The sequence below is a fragment of the Eschrichtius robustus genome, chromosome 2 (assembly GCF_028021215.1).
Source record: "Eschrichtius robustus isolate mEscRob2 chromosome 2, mEscRob2.pri, whole genome shotgun sequence".
NCBI lineage: Eukaryota > Metazoa > Chordata > Mammalia > Artiodactyla > Eschrichtiidae > Eschrichtius > Eschrichtius robustus.
Window position 1 is genome coordinate 173883525 of NC_090825.1, and position 21780 is coordinate 173905304.

General features: G+C 55.1%; 1 protein-coding gene across 2 annotated transcripts in view; it reads right to left on the minus strand.

The window, feature by feature from the left end:
• Positions 1-865: 865 nt before the first annotated feature.
• ARHGEF18 (Rho/Rac guanine nucleotide exchange factor 18) overlaps positions 866-21780 on the minus strand; it is a 57056-nt gene continuing 36141 nt past the window's right edge. Inside the window, exons 7-20 of one of the 2 annotated variants that reach the window (XM_068537121.1) lie at positions 20493-20610; positions 19352-19600; positions 17734-17810; positions 16040-16218; positions 15135-15226; positions 7240-7422; positions 6029-6166; positions 5496-5620; positions 4676-4732; positions 4535-4585; positions 3945-4424; positions 3227-3560; positions 2328-2444; positions 866-2241 (exon numbers count right to left, since the gene is read on the minus strand). In XM_068537121.1, the coding sequence (XP_068393222.1) occupies positions 2087-2241; positions 2328-2444; positions 3227-3560; positions 3945-4424; positions 4535-4585; positions 4676-4732; positions 5496-5620; positions 6029-6166; positions 7240-7422; positions 15135-15226; positions 16040-16218; positions 17734-17810; positions 19352-19600; positions 20493-20610 (2355 nt within the window). In that variant the 3' untranslated portion in view covers positions 866-2086. The remainder of the gene's footprint in view (positions 2242-2327; positions 2445-3226; positions 3561-3944; positions 4425-4534; positions 4586-4675; positions 4733-5495; positions 5621-6028; positions 6167-7239; positions 7423-15134; positions 15227-16039; positions 16219-17733; positions 17811-19351; positions 19601-20492; positions 20611-21780) is intronic. The other variant, XM_068537120.1, reaches the window with a different exon arrangement.

The following is a 21780-nucleotide window of genomic DNA, read 5'->3' on the forward strand; positions in this document are numbered from 1 at the left end:
CAACCTTTGGGCAGGTGATCCTAAAACAAAACTCCGAAGAACCGCCACTCCGGTCAGCTCATCTCAGACACGTTTATTGCTAGAATCAGGTCTTAAGTTCTAGGGCGGTTCCGACATATATCACAGTGAGGAAATGCTGCCATCATTGTAAAAGTAACTGTCGGGTGGACTAAGGTCATGGTCACGATGAACGTGCACAGATCCCACAGAAAATAGGAACATCTGCTGGACCCCTAACTTTACAAATAAGACGGGGCTCTACCCGGGAGTGACCTCGGGGTCCTGGTGAGATGTGCCCACGGTGCTGCCCCGCTGCTGGCGCCACCCGGAAACCTCCTCGGCTGATATCCACGTGGCCTGGAGCTACGGATCGCCCGAGGATCCTCTGGGAGGGTCACAGCGGATCTGTGGGTGGGGCTCGCGGCCCAGCAATGTTCTCTCCACAACAGGACAGGAACTTAAAAGTCAACTTTTCTAAAGTGCTCTGATGCGTCTCAGTACAAAACACAAACACTGATTACAGACGTGGCACAGATGACCTGGACGTGTCCCGGGGCAGGGAGGCCGCTGCTCTTTGCTGCTCGCTGGTGCCGCAGGCCCTCGGGCAAGGGCGAGGGGGGAGGGAGGTCCCCAGAGGAGCAGGAAACAGCTCGGGAGAGGTCCGGAACCACTGTCAGTTCCTTGTCACTGCTGGCTGTGTCACCTCGCCCCGGGTGCCCGGGCTCCTGTTCCGCCAGGACTCAGTCTTCCCGCCAACGCTTCGGGAGGCACTGGGCTGTGGGTTCCACTGGGGAGCCTGGGGTGCAGGAAAAGGCTGGAATGCCCCGCCCCCCCCCCCCCCCCCCCACCGCCCCAGGCACCCAAGCCTGCACTTGGCCAGAGCTGGAACGTGGGTCTGACCCAGTTGCCACCCTGGGACTGTTCATGGACATGCGATGCCATCCCCGACACCTACAGCCTCGCCTCGAGGCTGGACCGGTGGCCCTCTCCCTCCTCCTGGGTGTTTGCTGACAATAAGCTGCGACAGCTCACTGGACGTGAGGTGCCCGCGAGGCGGCCGTCTGTGCGCTCACTGGCAACTGTCACCACCCAGGCCACATGGGTCCCTCCAGCGTTCCGCGCCACTGCCCTTTGTCCCAGCATCTGCCCATCGGCTCGGGACACCAGCCCTATAGGGACTACCCCCTGGCAGCCCTGGAACAACTGGCCCATCTCATGGGGATGGAGGACCCTCCACCCGGGGCTGGGACCCTCAGGTGTGTGCCAGCCCTGGCTGAAGCTCTGGACTTGGCTTCCTGGGCACCTGGTGTTCGAGAGGCCCACAGAACCACGCTGCCTTGGTGAGGCGCCTTGGGAAAGCACCGAGTTTGACAGGAGCAGGTTTTAAAAACCTCCACCAGATTAAAATGAGCTACGGTCAGTCCCTTCCAGGTCAGCCCCTTTAAGGACGAGTTTCTGCACCTGTAGGACCCGCCAGGCAAGCCATCAGCCAACCTCTCTGGCTGCCCAGCCCTGTGGCCCTGTCCCAGGAGAGCTGTGTGCCACCCCTGGCTGGGCTCATGTCTTGGCCTGGAGGTTCACCATGAACCCACTCATGGAAGTCAATTCTGCCTGATTCTGTGGACAGAGCCAACACCACTGGGCCCCTTCTGGTGCCATCATGACTCGCTCCAGGGTCTCCTGGTGGCCATGGAGCCCAGCCTGGGCCAGCATCTCCTCAGGCCGGGGTCTGGCCTGTTATCATGCTCTAGGTGGAACCACCACAGTTGGTCACTACCTTGGAAACACAGCCTGGAGTTGGTCTCTCTACCCAAATGGGGCGCTACGATGACAGCTCCATGGGTTAGCTTTGGTTCAACCTTCCGTTAAAAACTTTCCTTTTTGTGTTAGAAAAAATAGGTTTAAAAGTTGCCCAGGCACCACTGCTAATCCTACAGAGAGCCTCAAGATGGCAGGCCAGCGCTGCCCCGGCCTGGTGGTGGTTGGCAGAGGCCTACTTGGGAATGGGAGAGGGCCGGGGGGCGCGTCCCCAGAGAGCACGGACGGTGGCGGCACAGGGAGGGGTCTGCACCCCGAGCCACGCCCCCTAGAAGAAGATGACATCTTCCTTGCTGGCTTCTTCCTTGTCGAGTGGTGTGGAGGACAGGGCCACGGGTGGGAAGGATGCCCCCCAGGCCTTGAAGGTGAAGTACTCATTGGGGACATCAGCCGGGACCGGGGTCGAGGCTGGGAGGCAGGAGTCTGGAAGAGAGAGGGGGTGGTGGGTGTCACCAGCTGCCAGGCACCGTGGGTGCCAGGGGGTGGGGGTGGGGTGCGGGCCGGCTCACCTGGGGGGGGTGTGGAGCTGCGCAGGACGGGACTCAGCGAGCGGCGGCTCCGAGAGGCGTTCTCCTCTTTGCCCATGAACTTGTTGAGAAGCAGTGGCTGCTTCAGGTCAAATGAGGCTGGAAGCGGGAGGAAGGTACCGGCTGGGGCGCTCGGCCTCGCTCCAGGCACAGGAGCGCTCTGCGGACCCGGGCCAGGGCCTCATCCCACTTCTCGCCCACACTTTCCCCAGCGCCCGTTCCCAGGGAGAGACCCCACTCAGACATTAGGCCCCAAATTCAGTGACAAAATCCAGGGCAGACACCCCTGCCCGACCACAGAAGGCCCTGCAGTCATTTAACCTTTGGACGAGAGGCCCTGTGACCCTGCTGCCCGGTGGTCCTGGGACACAGGCCGTGCTCCCCAGGAATGTCCCAGGGACGCTCCCCCTGGGCCTGCCCTACCGGGGACCACTGGCTGCAGGGTGCTCTGGTGCAAGGGCTGAGTGTGCCGTCGGTGGAGCAAGGCCACCAGCAGAGCTGGCAGCACCTGGGCCAGCGCAGGGCGGGGCTTGGGGGCGGAGCGGGAGCGTAGATCACTGCGCAACTTCCTGCCCGACTTCCCGCTCCGGGCGACTAACTGCGCAAAGGTTTCCAAGGCTCGTTTCTGAATCGCCAGCACGTTCCCTTGTCCCTGATCCCAGTTTGAGGGCCAAGGCGGGAACAGGAGCTGAGGTTTGATGTTTCCATTTTTTTGCTCTTTGAGATGAAAGACCTCCACGTGGGGGGTGGGGGGAGGGGGCAGCCTCAGCTGCATCACCAGCTGTGCCTTGGGGTTTCCTCCCGATGCCCCCTCCAGAGGCGAGGGGCCAGGTGGGCCCTGGGCAAGGTAGGGAAGGGGCTGCCAGGAGGCCCCGACTCACCTGAGCTCTCCGAGCGGTGGGAGCCCCGGCTCTTGCCGCCCTTGTCCTTGCCGCCCTTGGTGGAGGCGGCCAGCTTGGTGGGGATCTGCTGCTGCACGGCGGCCTGCCTCTGGATCTGGTTAGTGGCGCTGAGCAGCTGGATGGGCACGTCGCTCTTGGCTGGCCGACCCTCAGCCAGGGCGCTGTCCCTGCGGGTCACCTCGGGGCGCTCTGCGTACTCAGGCCCGGCACCAGACAGCAGCAAGCTCACCCGGGGCCCTGGCGCTTTAGCCAGGGCCGCGGGCCCTTCCAGCCCTTCCCCGTTGAAGCTGGGAGTGTGGCTGGGGGGCTGGGCCTGAAAGAGCGACAGAAGACACCAACGGTGGTTCCTGCGGGAAGCCCTTCCGTGTCCCGCCAAGGAGCCGCGCCCCGCAGATTTGCATGGCGCCGCGGGCCAGCCTCGCCCGCACTCTGCCGGCTCCCGGGTGGGGCGGGGTTTTTGGAGATGGATGGACCTGGCCTGCCTGCCCGCCCAGCTCCCGGGCCAGGGGTGGCTTAACGGAAGCTTCTTAGCTGGGAGGGTCAGATCTGGGCAGAGGCTGACGCTGGCCCGACGGAGCTGCCATTTACCGCCTGTCCCGAAAACACAGACATACACACCCACGCGTGTGCTCACGCACTCACAACTCACAGACGTGCCCGCGCCCGCACGGGCCCAGGACGCACCCCCAGCGCTCACCTCTGCAAGCACCTCGGGCGGCAGCGCCCCGGCCGCCCCGGGCACCGTGCTCTGCTTCTTCACTCTGCGCAGCAGCTCCAGCCGCTCGCGCTCCCGCTCCACGGCGCGCTGGGCTTCGCGCAGCCGCTCCAGGTCGTGCTGGTAGGCCTGGCGCTGGCGCTCCAGCTCCTCGCGCTCCTGGCTCAGCTGCTCCTGCACCCGCAGCGACTCGCTCTCGCGCTGCCGCAGCCGCGCCGCGGCCACGTCCAGCTCCTGGCGCTGGCGCCCCCGCTCGCACTCCCAGCGCTGCTGCTCTAGCCGCAGCTGGCCCTGCAGCTTCTGCACGCCCGCCAGCTCCTCCCGCTGCTTCTCGAAGTTGCGCTGCCGCTCCTGCTCCAGCAGCAGGTTCCCGCGCGTCGACTGCAGCCGGAACTGCTTCTCGCGCTCCTGGATGGCCGCCCTCTGCGTCTCCACGTAGCTGTCCTGCTGGGCGATGACCGCCTGGGGGAAGGGAGGGCCGGTGAGCGGCCGGCTTGAGGAAGAGCCCAGCCTCCCCCCAACCCGGACTGAAAGGCACGTGCGGCCTGCCACGCTCCCCGCAAGCCGCGTACCTGGAGGCTGAGGAGCAGCTGGGACAGTGTCTGGATCCGCCGGACGAGCTGCTGAGAGAGGGAGAGGGACGTTGGCGCTCTGCAGGAAGCCCCGCCGGGCGTGCGTGCCGGCCCCGGGGGGACGCACAAGCCCGCGCTTACCTCCGACTCCAGGAGGGCAGGCAGCCGGGGGCTGGGCTCAGCACCTGGTGCCTCCGCCTGTGGAAACACGGCGTCACAGCACAGAGAGCTTCTAAGGGCCAATCCAACTCGAGCGGGACCCGCAGTATCGCTAAGGCATCCCCTTAGCACGGGACAGGCCCCTGCCTGCTCGTCTGACTTGTGCCAGCCTTGGTGTCCGGAAAATGAGGGCGCAGGGTGGGTGCAGGGTGGCCTCCGGGAGGCGCGAGGGCGGCGGGCGGCGGGCGGGCGGGCTGGGCCCGCCGTGTGGGAAGCTCTGAGCCTGGCCGCGGCGGTGGGGTGGGAGGGGGTGGTTGTCGGAAGAGCCCAGGCCTCAGACCTCAGAGGCTCAGAGGTGGCCAGAGGCAGCCGGCCTCCAACTCTGACCCCAGCACTTGGCAAGGGTGGGCCTTCTGAGTCAAAAGAGGAGGGAACAGCCAGTGACCTTGGCATGGGGGGGGGGCGGGCGGGGGAGGACACCCGTGCAGACTGAAAGCTCGTGGTCCCCGCATGGTGGCTCTCACCTGTTGCTGAGGCCGCCGCCCTGAGCCCGCCCCTCCCCTGCCTCCCGCCCCGCCCTTGCCGGGGCCTGCAGGAGGAACCAGGAGGGTCACCTGGCCACACGTCAATCTGCACATTGACTATTAGTCACCGTCAACCGGGACGACGCTGCTCACTATTTGCCCTGAGACGGAAAAACCAGACAAGCCAAGCACAGGCTGTTCACCCTCACTGACGACAACTGAAAGCACTGGGGCCGACTCTGTATGGAGCTCGGGAACATCCCAAGGAGGCAGCGTACCGCCTGCGGTGCTTCCTCGGAGGCCCCCGGGGTGTCGCCGAGCCTCGAGTCCGGGCTGCCCGCGGGGCCCTGCCAGTCTCGGAGGCTGGGGTTGCTGCTGCAGACGTTCTTCTGAAAACTGCCATCTGAAACCCCAAGCCAGGCGCGTGAGATGCCGCGGGTCCCGAGGGGTCTGCATGCCCTGTTCCCCACCCTGCCCCCATCCTGGGTAGGAATCGTGGCCGGGCTGCTGCCTTCCGACCTGGGCAGAAAGGGCGGCATCTGGGGCGCAGAGACCAGCAGCAGGAACTGGCCTGGGTGCTGCTTGTCAGAACGTGACTCGCAACCCCTGGAAAGTTCCAGAACCCTGACCCCGGAGAGTTTATAGAAGGTTGAGGGGAATCAGCAGCAGAGATGCTGAACAGCAAACGTCTGGGCTTTGCCAAGGATGCTTTGTGAAGGGAACGTTTTAAGAAACTGCACATCCTCCTGTACCCGCCGACCTCCCGAGGTCCCGAGAAGCCCCAGCCCGGGGAGGAGGTGGCGCCACTCACTCTTGCCGGGGCTGCTGGCGCTGTCGTAGCCCCCGGAGGCCTCCACCCTCCGAGCTGGGGCCGAGGAGCCGCCCCCGTCATCCACCTGGCCGTTGGCGCTGCCCAGCCGCCTGCAGATCAGGCTCTGGATGTCCTCGACTGCGGAAGGAGATGGAGGGGAACCGAGTCACCCTGCGGCCCTGCCGTGGGCATCAGAGCAGGGTGCAGGGACCCGGGCCACGGCCTCGCAGGGTGTCGGTCACCCCCTCTGACTCTGTGCACCCCCTACACAGGTACTGCACCCAGGATGTGCCAATCTGTATCTACACGAGGCCGGACCTCGGGGCGCTCCGGGCCCTGGGCCTGGGGCTGCGCTGGGCCTCGGAGGGAACTCGGTGTGGCCACTGCCTGTGTGCTGACGGTCATACAGGAGGTCAGGGGCCACGGGAGGTGGCCTTGGGGGGGGGCAGGGCTGGTCACACAAGGTGCTCGAGGACAGACGGGCTTTGGCCAGGTGAGGAGGTGGGGAGACTACTCCAGGCCGAGGCACAGGACATGAGAGGGTCTCGGGAGCCCAAGAACAGTGGTGACTGGAGGCGTGGGAGGCACGGCCGGAGGGAGCGAGGCCGGGCAGGAGCGCAGTCCCCGCGGGGCCCCTCTGGCCTTTCCACTCCGATGGAAAAATTCTGTCTCGCCTGCCGCTGAAAGAACAGTGCTGGCCCTGCTGCCTGACTGCCCGGCAGGAGCACATGCCCTGGCCTAGCATGGGCCTCAGCAGCTGCGTGGAAGTTTCTAGGAGCTCCGCAAGGACCCTGTCAGCTCCCGGAAGCAGGCCTCTTACGGGCCAGCGCCCTCCCGTGGCTGTGCGGCCAGGAGCCCCTGAAACGACCCTCCAAATGTGTATGTGTGTATTTTTCTGGGGACAGCATCAGTGACCCACTCATCAGAAAAGAGGAACCGTCTCAGTCAATTTGAGACCCCCGGGTCCAGCCCCGGGAGTGTTTGTTGAGTGAAGAGGAGATGGTACTTTAAATCGGCAGCGAGGGGTCTGCACCCGACTGGGTCCAAGGACCTTCCAGCTCTAAGCAGAACAGAGGCAGACAGAATCGTGCCCGGACAGGGCGGCCTGTGGGCCCCACGGGGCTGTGTGCCCAGCCTGGGGTCTCCCGGGAGCCCACCAGGCAGCACAGGGAGGGCGGGCCGGCGCTCAGCGAGGGCTGGAGGCCACTTACTCTCACTCATGGCCGACTTGAGAATCAGCTCCCCCTGCAGGTTCTCGGGGGCGTCCCCTCCCCGGAAGAGGAGGCGAGCCGGGGCGAGGTCCTCGAGGCCGCTCATCTCAGCCATCGCCAGGTAGATGTGCTGCTTCTCGCTGAGGCTCTGGGCGATCTGCTGGTCTTTAATGTTAAGTCGCTCTGCAAAGTGGCGATGGGCGTGGCGGTCGGCCTCCTCTGGGGTGGTTTCCCCCCAGGAGCCGGTGTAAGGATGCCTCACAGGGCCAGGCGGGCCTCTGGGAACCCTGCTGACCCACGCCCTGTCCGGAGCTGGACCTCTCCCTTCGTCCAACATTCCCGACAAGCAGGCAAGGGTGTGGCCCTGTCTCCAGCTTGTTTCCCTCAATTATAAAAATCAAACACGGTGGGGGCATGGGGGAGGACCGTAACGGGCTGATTTTTATTAGTTTGGGACAAATTCAGAGCCTTATAAGACTTAGTTTTCTAATCTCCTTACAAGTCTCTGGGTTTTATACTTTTTTTTTTTTGGCCGCACCACAAGGCATGCGGGATCTTAGTTCCCTGACCAGGGGTTGAACCTGGGCCCCCTGCAATGGAAGCGTGGAGTCTTAACCACTGGACCACCAGGGAAGTCCCTATACCTTTTTTTTTTGCTGCCATGACTACGACTTATTTTATTAGACTTTCTCACTGGTGATTGCTAGTATAAATATACACATCCCGTTCAGCTAAATTATTGAGCTCTCTTACACTTCAAATAGTTTTCCAGTTGATTCTACAAGATTTCCTAGGCAGATAATCACGTCACCTGCAAAAAATAATTCTGCCACCTCCCTACCAATCGTGATCTCTTACTTCCGCTTCTTCCTTTATTACCCTGGCTGGAACGTCCAGGAGGAAGATACTAATGGTGAGAGTGGGGGGGTGGGGGGCCCTGCCTCGCTCCTGACTTTGATGGGAGTGTCCCTGATGGTCCAGTGTGAAGGATGAGATTGGCTTTTGGTCCAAGATAATAAAGAAGATCTTGGTGAAGGAAACATCTATTTCGAATTCACTAAGACTCTTGTCAGGAATGGGTGATGAGGAGACGTTCCTGTATGATTCTGTGGTATCCATGGAGATGCATCTGTGCAGGGCATGTATTTTATTACCCCCCGGCAGAAATAAGAGTTAGAACGGGACACACTGGAGAGGAGGTGCACCAGCCCCGAGGGAATGGCGGAGCCCTGACAACGTTGGAACAGCCCTGAGGCTGAGTGGATGGGCCCCTACTTTCTAGATGTTGGCCTTCTACCACTATTTGCCGTGTGGCTGACAGGATCTTGGTGCTCCAGCCTGGTGTCAGGCCTGAGCCTCCGAGGTGGGAGAGCCGAGTTCAGGACATTGGTCCACCAGAGACCTCCCGGCCCTACGTAATATCAATTGGCGAGAGCTCTCCCAGAGATTTCCGTCTCAACGCTAAGACCCAGCTCCACCCAATGGCCAGCAAGCTCTAGTGCTGGATGCCCCATGCCAAACAACTAGCAAGACAGGAACACAACCCCACCCATTAGCAGCGAGGCTGTTCAAAAATCATACTAAGTTGACAGACACCCCAACAACACACCAACAGATGCGGCCCCGCCCACCAGAAAGACAAGATCCAGCCCCACCCACCAGAACACAGGTAGGCACCAGTCCCCTCCACCAGGAAGCCTACACAAGCCAGTGAACCAACCTCACCCACTGGGGGCAGACACCAAAAACAACGGGAACTACGAACCTGCAGCCTGTGAAGAGAAGACCCCAAACACAGTTAAGTTAAGCAAAAGGAGAAGACAGAGAAACACACAGCAGATGAAGGAGCAAGGTAAAAACCCACCAGCCCAAACAAATGAAGAGGAAATAGGCAGTCTATCTGAAAAAGAATTCAGAGTAATGATAGCAGAAATGATCCAAAATCTTGGAAACAGAATGGAGAAAATACAACAAAAGTTTAACAAGGACCTAGAAGGACTAAAGAGCAAACAAACAATGATGAACAACACAATAAATGAAATTAAAAATTCTCTAGAAGGATTCAGTAGCAGAATAACTGAGGCAGAAGAACGGATAAGTGACCTGGAAGATAAAATAGTGGAAATAACTACCACAGAGCAGAATAAACAGAAAAGAATGAAAAGAATTGAGGACAGTCTCAGAGACCTCTGGGACAACATTAAACACAGCAACATTCGAATTATAGGGGTCCCAGAAGAAGAAGAGAAAAAAAGGGATTGAGAAAATATTTGAAGAGATTATAGTTCAAAACTTCCCTAACATGGGAAAGGAAATAGTCAATCAAGTCCAGGAAGCACAGAGAGTCCCATACAGGATAAATCCAAGGAGAAACATGCCAAGACACATATTAATCAAACTATCAAAAATTAAATACAAAGAAAAAATATTAAAAGCAGCAAGGGAAAAGCAACAAATAACATACAAGGGAATCCCCATAAGGTTAACAGCTGATCTTTCAGCAGAAACTCTGCAAGCCAGAAGGGAGTGGCAGGACATATTTAAAGTGATGAAAGGGAAAAACCTACAACCAAGATTACTCTACCCAACAAGGATCTCATTCAGATTCGAGGGAGAAATTAAAACCTTTACAGACAAGCAAAAGTTAAGAGAATTCAGCACCACCAAACCAGCTTTACAACAAATGCTAAAGGAACTTCTCTAGGCAGGAAACATAAGAGAAGAAAAGGACCTACAAAAACAAACCCAAAACAATTAAGAAAATGGTCATAGGAACATACATATTGATAATTACCTTAAATGTAAATGGATTAAATGTGCCAACCAAAAGACACAGACTGGCTGAATGGATACAAGACCTGTATATATGCTGTCTACAAGAGACCCACTTCAGACCTAGGGACGCATACAGACTGAAAGTGAGGGGATGGAAAAAGATATTCCATGCAAATGGAAATCAAAAGAAAGTTGGAGTAGCAATTCTCATGTCAGACAAAACAGACTTTAAAATAAGGACTATTACAAGAGACAAAGAAGGACACTACATAATGATCAAGGGATCAATCCAAGAAGAAAATATAACAATTGTAAATATTTATGCACCCAACATAGGAGCACCTCAATACATAAGGCAAATACTGACAGCCATAAAAAGGGAAGTTGACAGTAACACAATAATAGAAGGGGACTTTAACACCCCACTTTCACCAATGGACAGATCATCCAAAATGAAAATAAATAAGGAAACACAAGATGTTTTAATAATGACACATTAGACAAGATGGACTTAATTGATATTTATAGGACATTCCATCCAAAAACAACAGAATATACTTTCTTCTCAAGTGCCACGGAACATTCTCCACGATAGATCATATCTTGCATCACAAATCAAGCCTTGGTAAATTTAAGAAAATTGAAATTGTATCAGGTATCTTTTCCAACCACAACACTATGAGACTAGATATCAATTACAGGAAAAAAACTCTAAAAAAATACAAACACATGGAGGCTAAACAATACACTACTAAATAACCAAGAGATCACTGAGGAAATCAAAAAATACCTAGAAACAAATGACAATGAAAACACGATGACCCGAAACCTATGGGATGCAGCAAAAGCAGTTCTAAGAGGGAAGTTTATAGCAATACAATCCACCTCGAGAAACAAGAAAAATCTCAAATAAATAACCTAACCTTACACCTAAAGCAATTAGAGAAAGAAGAACAAAAAAACCCCCAAAGTTAGCAGAAGGAAAGAAATCATAAAGATCAGATAGGAAATAAATGAAAAAGAAATTAAGGAAACAATAGCAAAAATCAATAAAACTGAAACCTGGTTCACTGAGAAGATAAACAAAATTGACAAACCATTAGCCAGATTCATCAAGAAAAAAAAGAAGACTCAAATCAATAGAATTAGAAATGAAAAAGGAGAAGTAACAACTGACACTGCAGAAATACAAAGGATCATGAGAGATTACTACAAGCAACTATATGCAAATAAAATGCACAACCTGGAAGAAAGGGACAAATTCTTAGAAAAGCACAACCTTCCAGACTGAACCAGGAAGAAATAGAAAATATAAACAGACTAATCACAAGCACTGAAATTGAAACTGTGATTAAAAATCTTCCAACAAACAAAAGCCCAGGACCAGATGGCTTCACAGGCAGATTCTATCAAACATTTAGAGAAGAGCTAACGCCTGTCCTTCTCAAACTCTTCCAAAATATAGCAGAGGGAGGAACACTCCCAAACTCATTCTACGAGGCCACCATCACCCTGATACCAAAACCAGACAAAGATGTCACAAAAAAAGAAAACTACAGGCCAGTATCACTGATGAACATAGATGCAAAAATCCTCAACAAAGTACTAGCAAACAGAATCCAACAGCACATTAAATCATGATCAAGTGGGATTTATCCCAGGAATGCAAGGATTCTTCAATATATGCAAATCAATCATTGTGATACACCATATTAACAAACTGAAGGATAAAAATCATATGATCATCTCAATAGATGCAGAAAAAGCTTTTGCCAAAATTCAGTACCCATTTATGACAAAAACTCTCCATAAAGCAGGCACAGAGGGAACCTCCCTCAACATAATAAAGGCCATATATGACAAACCCACAGCCAACATCGTCCTCAATGGTGAAAAACTGAAACCATTTCCTCTAAGATCAGGAACAAGACAAGGTTGCCCACTTTCATGACTATTATTCAATGTAGTTTTGGAAGTTTTAGCCACAGCAATCAAAGAAAAAGAAATAAAAAGAATCCAAATTGGAAAAGAAGAAGTAAAACTGTCACTGTTTGCTGCTGACATGATACTATACATAGAGAATCCTAAAGATGCTACCAGAAAACTACTAGAGCTAATCAATGAATTTGGTAAAGTAGCTGGATACAAAATTAATGCACAGAAATCTCTTGCATTCCTATACACTAATGACAAAAAATCCAAAAGAGAAATTAAGGAAACACTTCCATTTACCATTGCAGCAAACAGAATAAAATACCTAGGAATAAACTACCTAAGGAGACGAAAGACCTGTATGCAGAAAACTATACAACACTGATGAAAGAAATTAAAGACGATACAAACAGATGGAGAGACACACCATGTTCTTGGACTGGAAGAATCAACATTATGAAAATGACTCTACTACCCAAAGCAATCTACAGGTTCAGTGCAATCCCTATCAAAGTACCAATGCCATTTTTCACAGAACTAGAACAAAAAATTTCACAATTTGTATGGAAACACAAACGACCCCGAATAGCCAAAGCAATCTTGAGAAAGAAAAACGGAGCTAGAGGAATCAGGCTCCCTGACTTCAGACTATACTACAAAGCTGCAGTAATCAATACAGTATGGCACTGGCACAGAAACAGAACTATAGATCAATGGAACAGGATAGAAAGCCCAGAGATAAACCCACACACAAATGGTCACCTTATTTTTGATAAAGGAGACAAGAATATACAGTGGAGAAAAGACAGCCTCTTCAATAAGTGGTGCTGGGAAAACTGGACAGCTACATGTAAAAGAATGAAATTAGAACACTTCCTAACACCATACACAAAAATAAACACAAAATGGATTACAGACCTAAATGTAAGGCCAGACACTATAAAACTCTTAGAGGAAAACATAAGCAGAACACTCTATGACATAAATCACAGCAAGATCCTTTTTGACCCACCTCCTAGAGTAATGGAAACAAAACCAAAAATAAACAAATGGGACCTAATGAAACTTAAAAGCTTTTGCACAGCAAAGGAAACCATAAACAAGACGAAAAGACAACCCTCAGAATGGGAGAAAATATTTGCAAACAAAGCAACTGACAAAGGATTAATCTCCAAAATATACAAGCAGGTTGTGCAGCTCAATATCAAAAAAACCCAAACAACCCAATCCAAAAATGGGCAGAAGACCTAAATAGACATTTCTCCAAAGAAGATATACAGATTGCCAACAAACACATGAAAGGATGCTCAATATCACTAATCATTAGAGAAATGCAAATCGAAACTACAATGAGGTATCACCTCACACCAGTCAGAATGGCCATCATCAAAAAATCTACAAACAATAAATCCTGGAGAGGGTGTGGAGAAAAGGGAACCCTCTTGCACTGTTGGTGGGAATGTAAATTGATACAGCTACTATGGAGAATAGTATGGAGGTTCTTTAAAAAACTAAAAATAGAACTACCATACGAGCCAGCAATCCCACTACTGGGCATATACCCTGAGAAAACCATAATTCAAAAAGAGTCATGTACCACCATGTTCATTGCAGCTCTATTTACAATAGCCAGGACATGGAAGCAACCTAAGTGTCCATCGACAGATGAATGGATAAAGAAGATTGGCACATATATACAATGGAATATTATTCAGCCATAAAAAGAAACGAAATTGAGCTATTTGTAGTGAGGTGGATGGACCTAGAGTCTGTTGTACAGAGTGAAGTAAGTCAGAAAGAGAAAAACAAATTCCGTATGCTAACACATACATATGGAATCTTAAAAAAAAAAAAAAGGTTCTGATGAACCTAGGAGCAGGACAGGAATAAAGACGCAGACGCACAGAATGGACTTGAGGACACAGGGAGGGGGAAGGGTAAGCTGGGACGAAGTGAGGGAGTGGCATGGACATATATACACTACCAAATGTAAAATGGATAGCTGGTGGGAAGCAGCCGCATAGCACAGGGAGATCAGCTCGGTGCTTTGTGACCACCTAGAGGGGTGGGATAGGGAGGGTGGGAAGGAGATGCGAGAGGGAGGGGATATGGGGATATATGTATACATAGAGCTGATTCACCTTGTTGTACAGCAGAAACACAACATTGTAAAGCAATTATACTCCAATAAAGATGTTAAAAAAAAAAATTTAGAACGGGATAAAATGAATACTATGTTAACATTATACTTTCAGGGGTCAGTGGGATTTCTCTCCCTGATTTCTTTTGGACATTTTTATTCCTTAATACCCTCAAACTTGCACCTCTCCCCGCAAAAAGAGATAAAATACATACTGCCTAATTTTATGTGCTTACTGCTCAAATGTTACCTATGTTAAACATAAATATCACAGTGAGTGAGAGAGAGGAGGGGAGTTGACTGAGACCACAAAGTACTGAGATGGATTCTTGGCAGTGACCTCGCTGAAGTCTCACAGGAATCTGTTAAAACCGGGGAGCAGAATAAGCACGATGTGGTCCATCCACACAATGGAATATTATTCAGCCTTAAAAAGGAAGGAGATTCTGCCACAGGGATGAACCTTGAAAACATCATGCTTGGTGAAATAAGCCAGTCACAAAAGGACAAATATCCCCATTTATACGAGGTGTCTGGAATAAGTAAATTCATAGACAGATAGACAGTAGGACAGAAGTTCCCAGCTGCTGGAGATAGGGAAAGAACGGGAGTGACTGCTAATGGGGATGGGGCTTCTTTCTGGGGTGATGAAAACAGCCTAAAATTGACTGTGATGGTTGCACATCCTTTTGGTATATACTAAAAGCCACTGCATGGCACACTTTAAATGGGTGACTGGTAAGGTATGTGAATTATTGAGCCCTTCTTGAGCGAGGACCGAGGGAGGAACCCTAGTGCCTCACCCCCCTTTCCCACACGCCCTCTGGAAGATCGCTACCCCAGGGCAAACGGCCCACAGAACCGCAGGACATGGGACAGCCCACAGCCAAACTCCTGGGCACTTGGGCGGCGGTTCGGTCCACGGCCAGTTCCGATGGGATAGAACAGAAAGGCTACTGCTGGGCCCAGGAGGGCTCTCGGGGCCAAGTCACCAGACGAGGGCCACGTCGTGGGTGCGGAGGTGACACTGACCCCACCCCGCCCTTACCTTGGAAGTCCCTCAGCCTCAAGGCGCGGGCCTCAAGCACCTTCCTCTCCTCCTCGGCCTCGCTGTAGGGGCCCTCCTCCTCGTCCGGGCAGCTGCAGGGAGAGGGGACAGATGGGCGAGCACACTCCACGCGCTGGCCGCCTCTGAAACAGCACTGAGGTCTGCCTGCAGGTCCGGCTGCAAAGAGCATCTCTGACGTGCTGAGAGATTTAGTTTGTTAACGGTCAACCGTGCAGGACAGAAACACAGCCGTCGGCAAGCCTCCAGTCGCAAGGTGTTGGGACGTAACCGGCCACAGGTTTTAAATGTCTGGCACAACTTGCAGGGGGTGGGGGGGGAGGAGGAGACAGAGCAGTTCATTCCCTGCGGACCTCCCAGCTACAGGAGGCTGCAAGGCCAGCAGGGCCGAAGTTGAGTACTGAGGGGGCTCGAAGCAGACTACGGTTTTGAGAAGCTTCTGGGCATAAAGAGAGGCAGCAGCAGGCTGGGCAGGGAGGCCGGGCCACCGTCTGTCGGTGGACCAGGAGGCAGGCGTCACTCAAAGCCACGGGGCTGGGGTCCTGAGGGCTCCCCTGGCCCGAGGAGGAAGGACAGCCCCCCGTGTCAGGTGGACAGCCCACCAATACAGAAGGTTAGAGCTGCGGGCCCCGCATCCTCCAGCCACAGACATCTGGGCCTTTTCAGCCGCTGTCGGAAGGGGCTGAACGGCGTCCTCCGTCTGCCCTTAGGTGAGGGGACGGACAGAGCACCGAGGTGGAATGACAGGGAGGGGAAAAGCGAAGGGGTCTCCCGCCTGCGACCCCCGGCACCGTCGCAGGCGCCCCAAGGTCTCTGCTGATTTGCCAGCCACCAAAGCCAGGGGCACAGCCGCCGGTGGAGGGAAGGCCCACCCGCGCCCCTCTCACCTCTCCACGGCCCTGCGGATGTGGGCCATCCAGGTGTTCCTGTCCTCCTTGGAGCTGGTGTAGATCTCGTACATCTCGGGCCCGTGCAGGGAGGCGCTGATCAGAAACATGGCTTTCTCCTCGTTGGCCACCTCCCTCACGATGAGCTTTTGCAGCGAGATGATGGGGCGCTTGGAGTCCTGCACGGGTGGGACGAGGCGGGGAGGGTCACCCTGTACCTGCTGCAGCCCCACAGCCGTGGAGCCATGAGCCGGCGGGGAAGGGGACTTGGGGGGGGAGCGGGGGAGGCGTGCACCCTGCTTATCTTCCAACAATTCGAAGCAGAAAGATTTTGCCACCTGGGGGAAATGGACACTATCGCGATGATATCCTCACATCCTTCTCACGTGCCTGTTCAACGTGCTTAAAAAATGTTCTATAATTGCTAACGCACGTACACTGTATAAAACTCAGAAGATACAAGAGCAGGCAGTCTGTGATGACAAATAAATCTTCCTCCCAACCCTGGGCCCCAAATACCCAGAGCCAACCAGTATTCCCAATCTGTGGTGTGCCCGACAAGAGATAATGCTCTGACCGACCAGTAAAATGCGCGATTTTAACTGGCTGTTATGGGCTATACTGCATTTCCCCCCATTCCCCACTAAATCCAGATGCTGAGGTCCTAACCTCAGAATGTGACGGTATTTGGAGACAGGGTCTTTAAAGAGGTGATTAAGTTAAAGCGAGGTCATGAGGGTGGGCCCTGACCCAACAGGACTGGTGTCTTTCTGAGGAGAGGCAATCAGGACACAGACACACACACACACACGCACACAGAGGGCGAGCAGGGGAGGCCGTGGGGAGCAGACAGCACAGCAGATCATAGATGTCGCATCACCCTCGTGAGCGGACACACAGCACACACGAGGTGGGCTGGCGTCAGGGCGAGACCACCGTTTGGCAAGACAGCATGACCTATTTCTGGAAACTTCCTGAGAAGCTAGTTTAAGTCTCTGGGAAAGGGGCGAGACTCTGGAGTTGAGTGACAAAGGCCACTTTCCTCTCCAGGTGAACCCAGAGGCAAACGGGTTCGCTGAGCCCCTCCGCGGCAGGTACCCATGGGTCACCCAGGCGAGCAGGGGCGGAGGCCGAGTCCCCGGTGGACATGGGCCGGGTGGGATGGGCGGAATCCCAGCCTGACTCCGAGCCCTCCGTCCACACGGAGCTCCCGGCCAGCTTGGCTCCCGTGACGCGGCTGTTCTGGGACCAGCATGCCGTGAGGCCAACGTGGTCATAGGTCCCAGGGCAGTGGCTGCCTGAGGGCGCATCCTCAGCGACGCGCTAGCTCCCCGGGAAGGAGGGACAGGCTCTCCCGGCGAGGTTGCCCGGGCCTGTGAGAGCCTGGGCGCTTGTGAGGGGAAGGGCCACGGAAGCACAGAGCCCGGGCGGAACTGGGCAAGATGTTGGCGCGACCCTGAAGCCGCCTCAGGCCACTGGACAGGAGCCCATTCTTGGCAAATTCTACTCCTGCCTTGCTGGCACCTTCTGGCCCTGGGGAGGGCCTGGGGACGACGGGGTAACATGTGGATGTGCTCTTCTAGCCTCCTTGCTCTTGTGCTGTCCCCCTGCCCTGGCAGTGGGGCAGTCCCTCCCTCCCCGGCCCGTGCAGGCAGCTTTGAGCAGCCCTTTCTGCGAAGGGATGGGACACGTACCACGGAAGCAAAGACGTATTTTTGATCCTTTTCTTGTAGCAGCAGAAGCACGTCCGTCAACAGGACAGCAAGGACATCTAAGGGGAGAACGCAGAAGGAAACATCTTATAGGGTCCCGCCAGGCAGACGAGGAATCCCAGGTCGGCGCCACAGCCCGCGGGCGCCCTTCAACCTGACCCCACCCCATCACCCTCCTGGTTTCAGCTTTGAACGCCGAGCCCCTGGATGCTCGCGTCCTGCTTCCTGCCATAGCAAAACTCTCGTGCCCACATGGCCGAGCTTCCTGGTGGCGGTAGGCTCGGAGCCTTGTCCCTGTAGGGACATGGTGCGGTGACCCGCCCGGCAGAGCTGGTGCACGTGGGTGCAAATCCCGAGCTGTGTTTCCAACAGGAGCACTCGCGCTGCGGGAAACGAAAATACCGCCTCCTCGGGGAGCTTGTTCAGACACCCCATCCCAATCAGACACCCTCTCCTCACGGAACTCTGTCGCGCTGCAGCCTGCTGGGTTCCTCTAAAGCACTTACTGTGCTTTTCAATGTTTTTGTGCTTACTTCTCTCCTCTGCCCACCAACTGGAGCCCCACGTAGGTAGGGGCCTCTGCCACCCACCTTGGTGCCTGGCATGCAGGGGCTGCTCAACTGTAAACTGTACCTTTTGGCTGCTTACCTGCTCAAATTAAGAACAAGCACATCCTGTCGTCTGGCTACCTGCGACGCCCCCCAAAGATCTTTAAAGAGGCTGATGCCAGTGGACAGGTTAGGATGCTTCTAGAGGCTCATGAAATGGACAGGAAACTCAGGGATGAGCCCCAGGCGCTCTCTGGTCTGGAACCACACCACGGATCTTGAAAGTAGGGCGTGGAGCTCGCCCCGAACAGCCGGTGGGATGCTGGCGGCCACGGAGGTCCGTGGCCCAGGTGGCATCCTCTACTCCCACTGGGGCCCGTGACTGTTGTTTAGAACCCTGGGGCCTCTGCTAAATCTGGGGTGTCCTGATACCCCGGGTTTCTGTTCAGAAGTCAATGACTCAGTGTGCCCTCTTCACCTGGCGGCCTTCCCTGTGTGCACCACACCATCTCAACCACCGGACACAGAGGGTGCTGGTACGACCACCTCCACCTCGTTCCTGCTCTACTTCTGTGCTCGACCTGACTCAGCAGGTAACCTCCCTTCAGCCGCGAAGCAGCCAGGCTGCAGTGGCTCTGTGCCAGCTGGTGCCCATCAATCCAAAGTAGTGCTCACTCATCCAAGAGGGTACCCAAGTCTCCAAGGTGGTGCCACCGACCCAGGATGCCGTCCACCACTCCATGCTGGTGCCACCAACCTAGATGGCACCCACCGCTCCCAGATGGTGTCACTGATCCAAGATGGCGTCCACCACTCCAAGGTGCCACCACTGATCCAAGAGGACGTCCACCACTCCATGGTGGTGCCACCAACCCAGGATGGCACCCACCACTCCCAAATGGTGCCACCAGCCCAGGATGGCGTCCACCACTCCAAGGTGGTGCTACCAATCCCAAATGGTGTTTACCACTCCAAGATGGTGCCACTGATCCAAGATGGCACCCACCAACCCAGGATGGCGTCCAGCAGAGGTGACTGGAGCGGGGCTTTACCTTTTAGGCGCCCGGACGTGGTCTTCCAGCACAGCGTGCCCTCCAGGTGGAGCTGCCGCTGCAGCATGTCCTCCTTGCGGAAGGTCAGCCCGTTCTTGAGCTTGCTGGAGGACTTGAGGTCCATCTTGCCCGCGATCTCCCTGAGGCGCTGGCCTTTCTCGCACTCGCTGACCCTGGCGTCCACTTGCGAGATGACGCCTTTGATGAGGCTCAGGGCCTGCGTCAGGTCTCTGTGGTCCTCGGAGTCAGCTGCCACACACAGCAGAGTTAGCGCTTTCCTTGGTCTGCATCCACGAATGCGATGGAGGCGGACAGGCTACGGGGCCGAGGAGGTGTGTCCCGAGGCCACTGCTCACAGGACCCTCGAGAATCACCTTCCAACTCGAATTTCCTGAGATGTAAACACTTCTCCAAAGTAAACGTGACAGCCCAGCGTTTGGTTTTCACCAAGACAGAGCTTCTGTCGAACGCAGAAGCTGAGGTGCAAATCAAGCGGCAAAAACAGCCCCTGCATAACTCCGCCGGCCATTCCTCGGTAAATAGACGCCCCCCTGCCCTCCAGCTCTCCATGAAAGACTCCCTCCACCTCCGGCCATTACCAAGAGCTGGCTCCCCCCACTCCAAGGGCTCTGCTTTCACGGCAGGGGAACTTCGTGCGTTCTCCCACCACCCAAATCCCCTGGAGATACGGGAGGTGTGGTCAGCACTGCCCGGGCCTCCGGGAACCCCCAGCTGGGCTACATGCCCTTCCTCTCTGCCCTCCATGGCACCAGGCACGCGACACGGAGGTCACCTCTGGGCCTGTGTGGGTCACCCAGGGGTGACCTTAGCAAGGGCACTACCCGTGTCTTTTCATCCACTCTCCAATACTGACTGAGGGCTGCTCCAGCCCAGACTGTGCGGGGCCTCGGGGGGTAACGGCAGGCGAGACCAGGCACCCTGGTTGGAAACCCTAGCACCCAGCACAGTGGATTCTGCAAGGTGGCAGCTCAGTTAGTGACTGCTGAGCCCAGCTGAATCCGGAGAACCAGGGACAGATCGTAGAGTGGATTATCTAACCCACTATTAGAATAGGGGGTGGGGAGACAGAGACCCTCCTCCCCACCGAGCACCTAAGGGCAAGACAGGAGAGCTACCGTACCTTCCGTGTTCTGAATAATACGCTCCACCAGCACGGGGTACTTGGTTATGCGCTGGGTGACCAGAAGGATACACTCCTGCACGCCGAGCCGCCTCACAATGGAGAAGTTGCCGATTCTCTATGACACGGAGAAAACAAAGCCATGCTGCGTGGGTGTCTAATCTCCCGCCACGTCAGTTCATGGTCGGTTATCGAGTGATATCCAGTTCATGGTCCCTTTTCGGCTTACGGGGACCTTGTCCTTGCCGCTTTGCAGGTACTTGAAAGCAGGGACTGCCTGCTGTATACAGAAAGGCCACAAAGGCAGAGGCAGCCTCACCTGCTATAAAACGTGGGCCCCCGCAGAACCCGTTAGGAAGAAACCAGCCGGGGGGTGCGGGAGTGAGTGGGGGGGTGGTCCTGGGAATCCCCTGGAGAGCTGTCCACGTGTACACGCACATGCGCAGACCCTTGCCCTGCTGATGGCCGCCGGGACCCTCCAGACGCGCTGGGCTGGTGCTCCCTGAACTGGCTCCCTGGCGGCTGCTGGTGCACGCTTCTGGCTAAGAGCCTAACAAGTGGTCACCTGAAGTCACTTGTTTTTCCCAGCCACATCATGTGGCTTGCGGGATCTTAGTTCCCTGACCAGGGATTGAACCTGGGCCCGCGGCAGTGAAAGTGCCAAGTCCTAACCACTGGACTCAGGCCCCCAAACGACCCTCTCCTTTTCATGTCTATCCACTGCCAGGATAATGGAGTGAAATTTTTTTAGAATTTTTTTTTTTTTTTGGCCACACCTTGTGGCGTGCAGGATCTTAGTTCCCCGACCAGGGATCGAACCCGTGCCCCCTGCAGTGGAAGCGCGGGGTCTTAACCACTGGACCGCCAGGGAAGTTCCCTGGGGTAAAATTTAACAACCCTGGATCCTTAACTCTAGACCTTTAGTTGTTGGATATCACTTCAGGGTAGAGTCCTTGCGGTACAGGCTGCAGGTGCGGAGCTGTTGCGGGGTGCAGTGGGCCGGGGCTGCCGCAGGGCACATGCTGACGGCGCCCAGCAGCCTTGACCCAGGAGCGCCTCCCAGGATGCGGGGGGCGGGGTCTTGCCCGACCACTGACTCAGCTCCTGGGCCCTGAGCACTTGCACACTGTTGGGCAGAAAGAAGACAGGTGTGGGTCATTCCACGGGCTGCGGGGGATGCATGGGGACCAGACAGGGGAGGAGGTGACGAAAGGACAAAGGCTTAGAGGAAGGCAGGTCTTGCATCTGCCGGAGCATCCGAGGCAGAGCGAGTGGCTCTGGAGGGCCG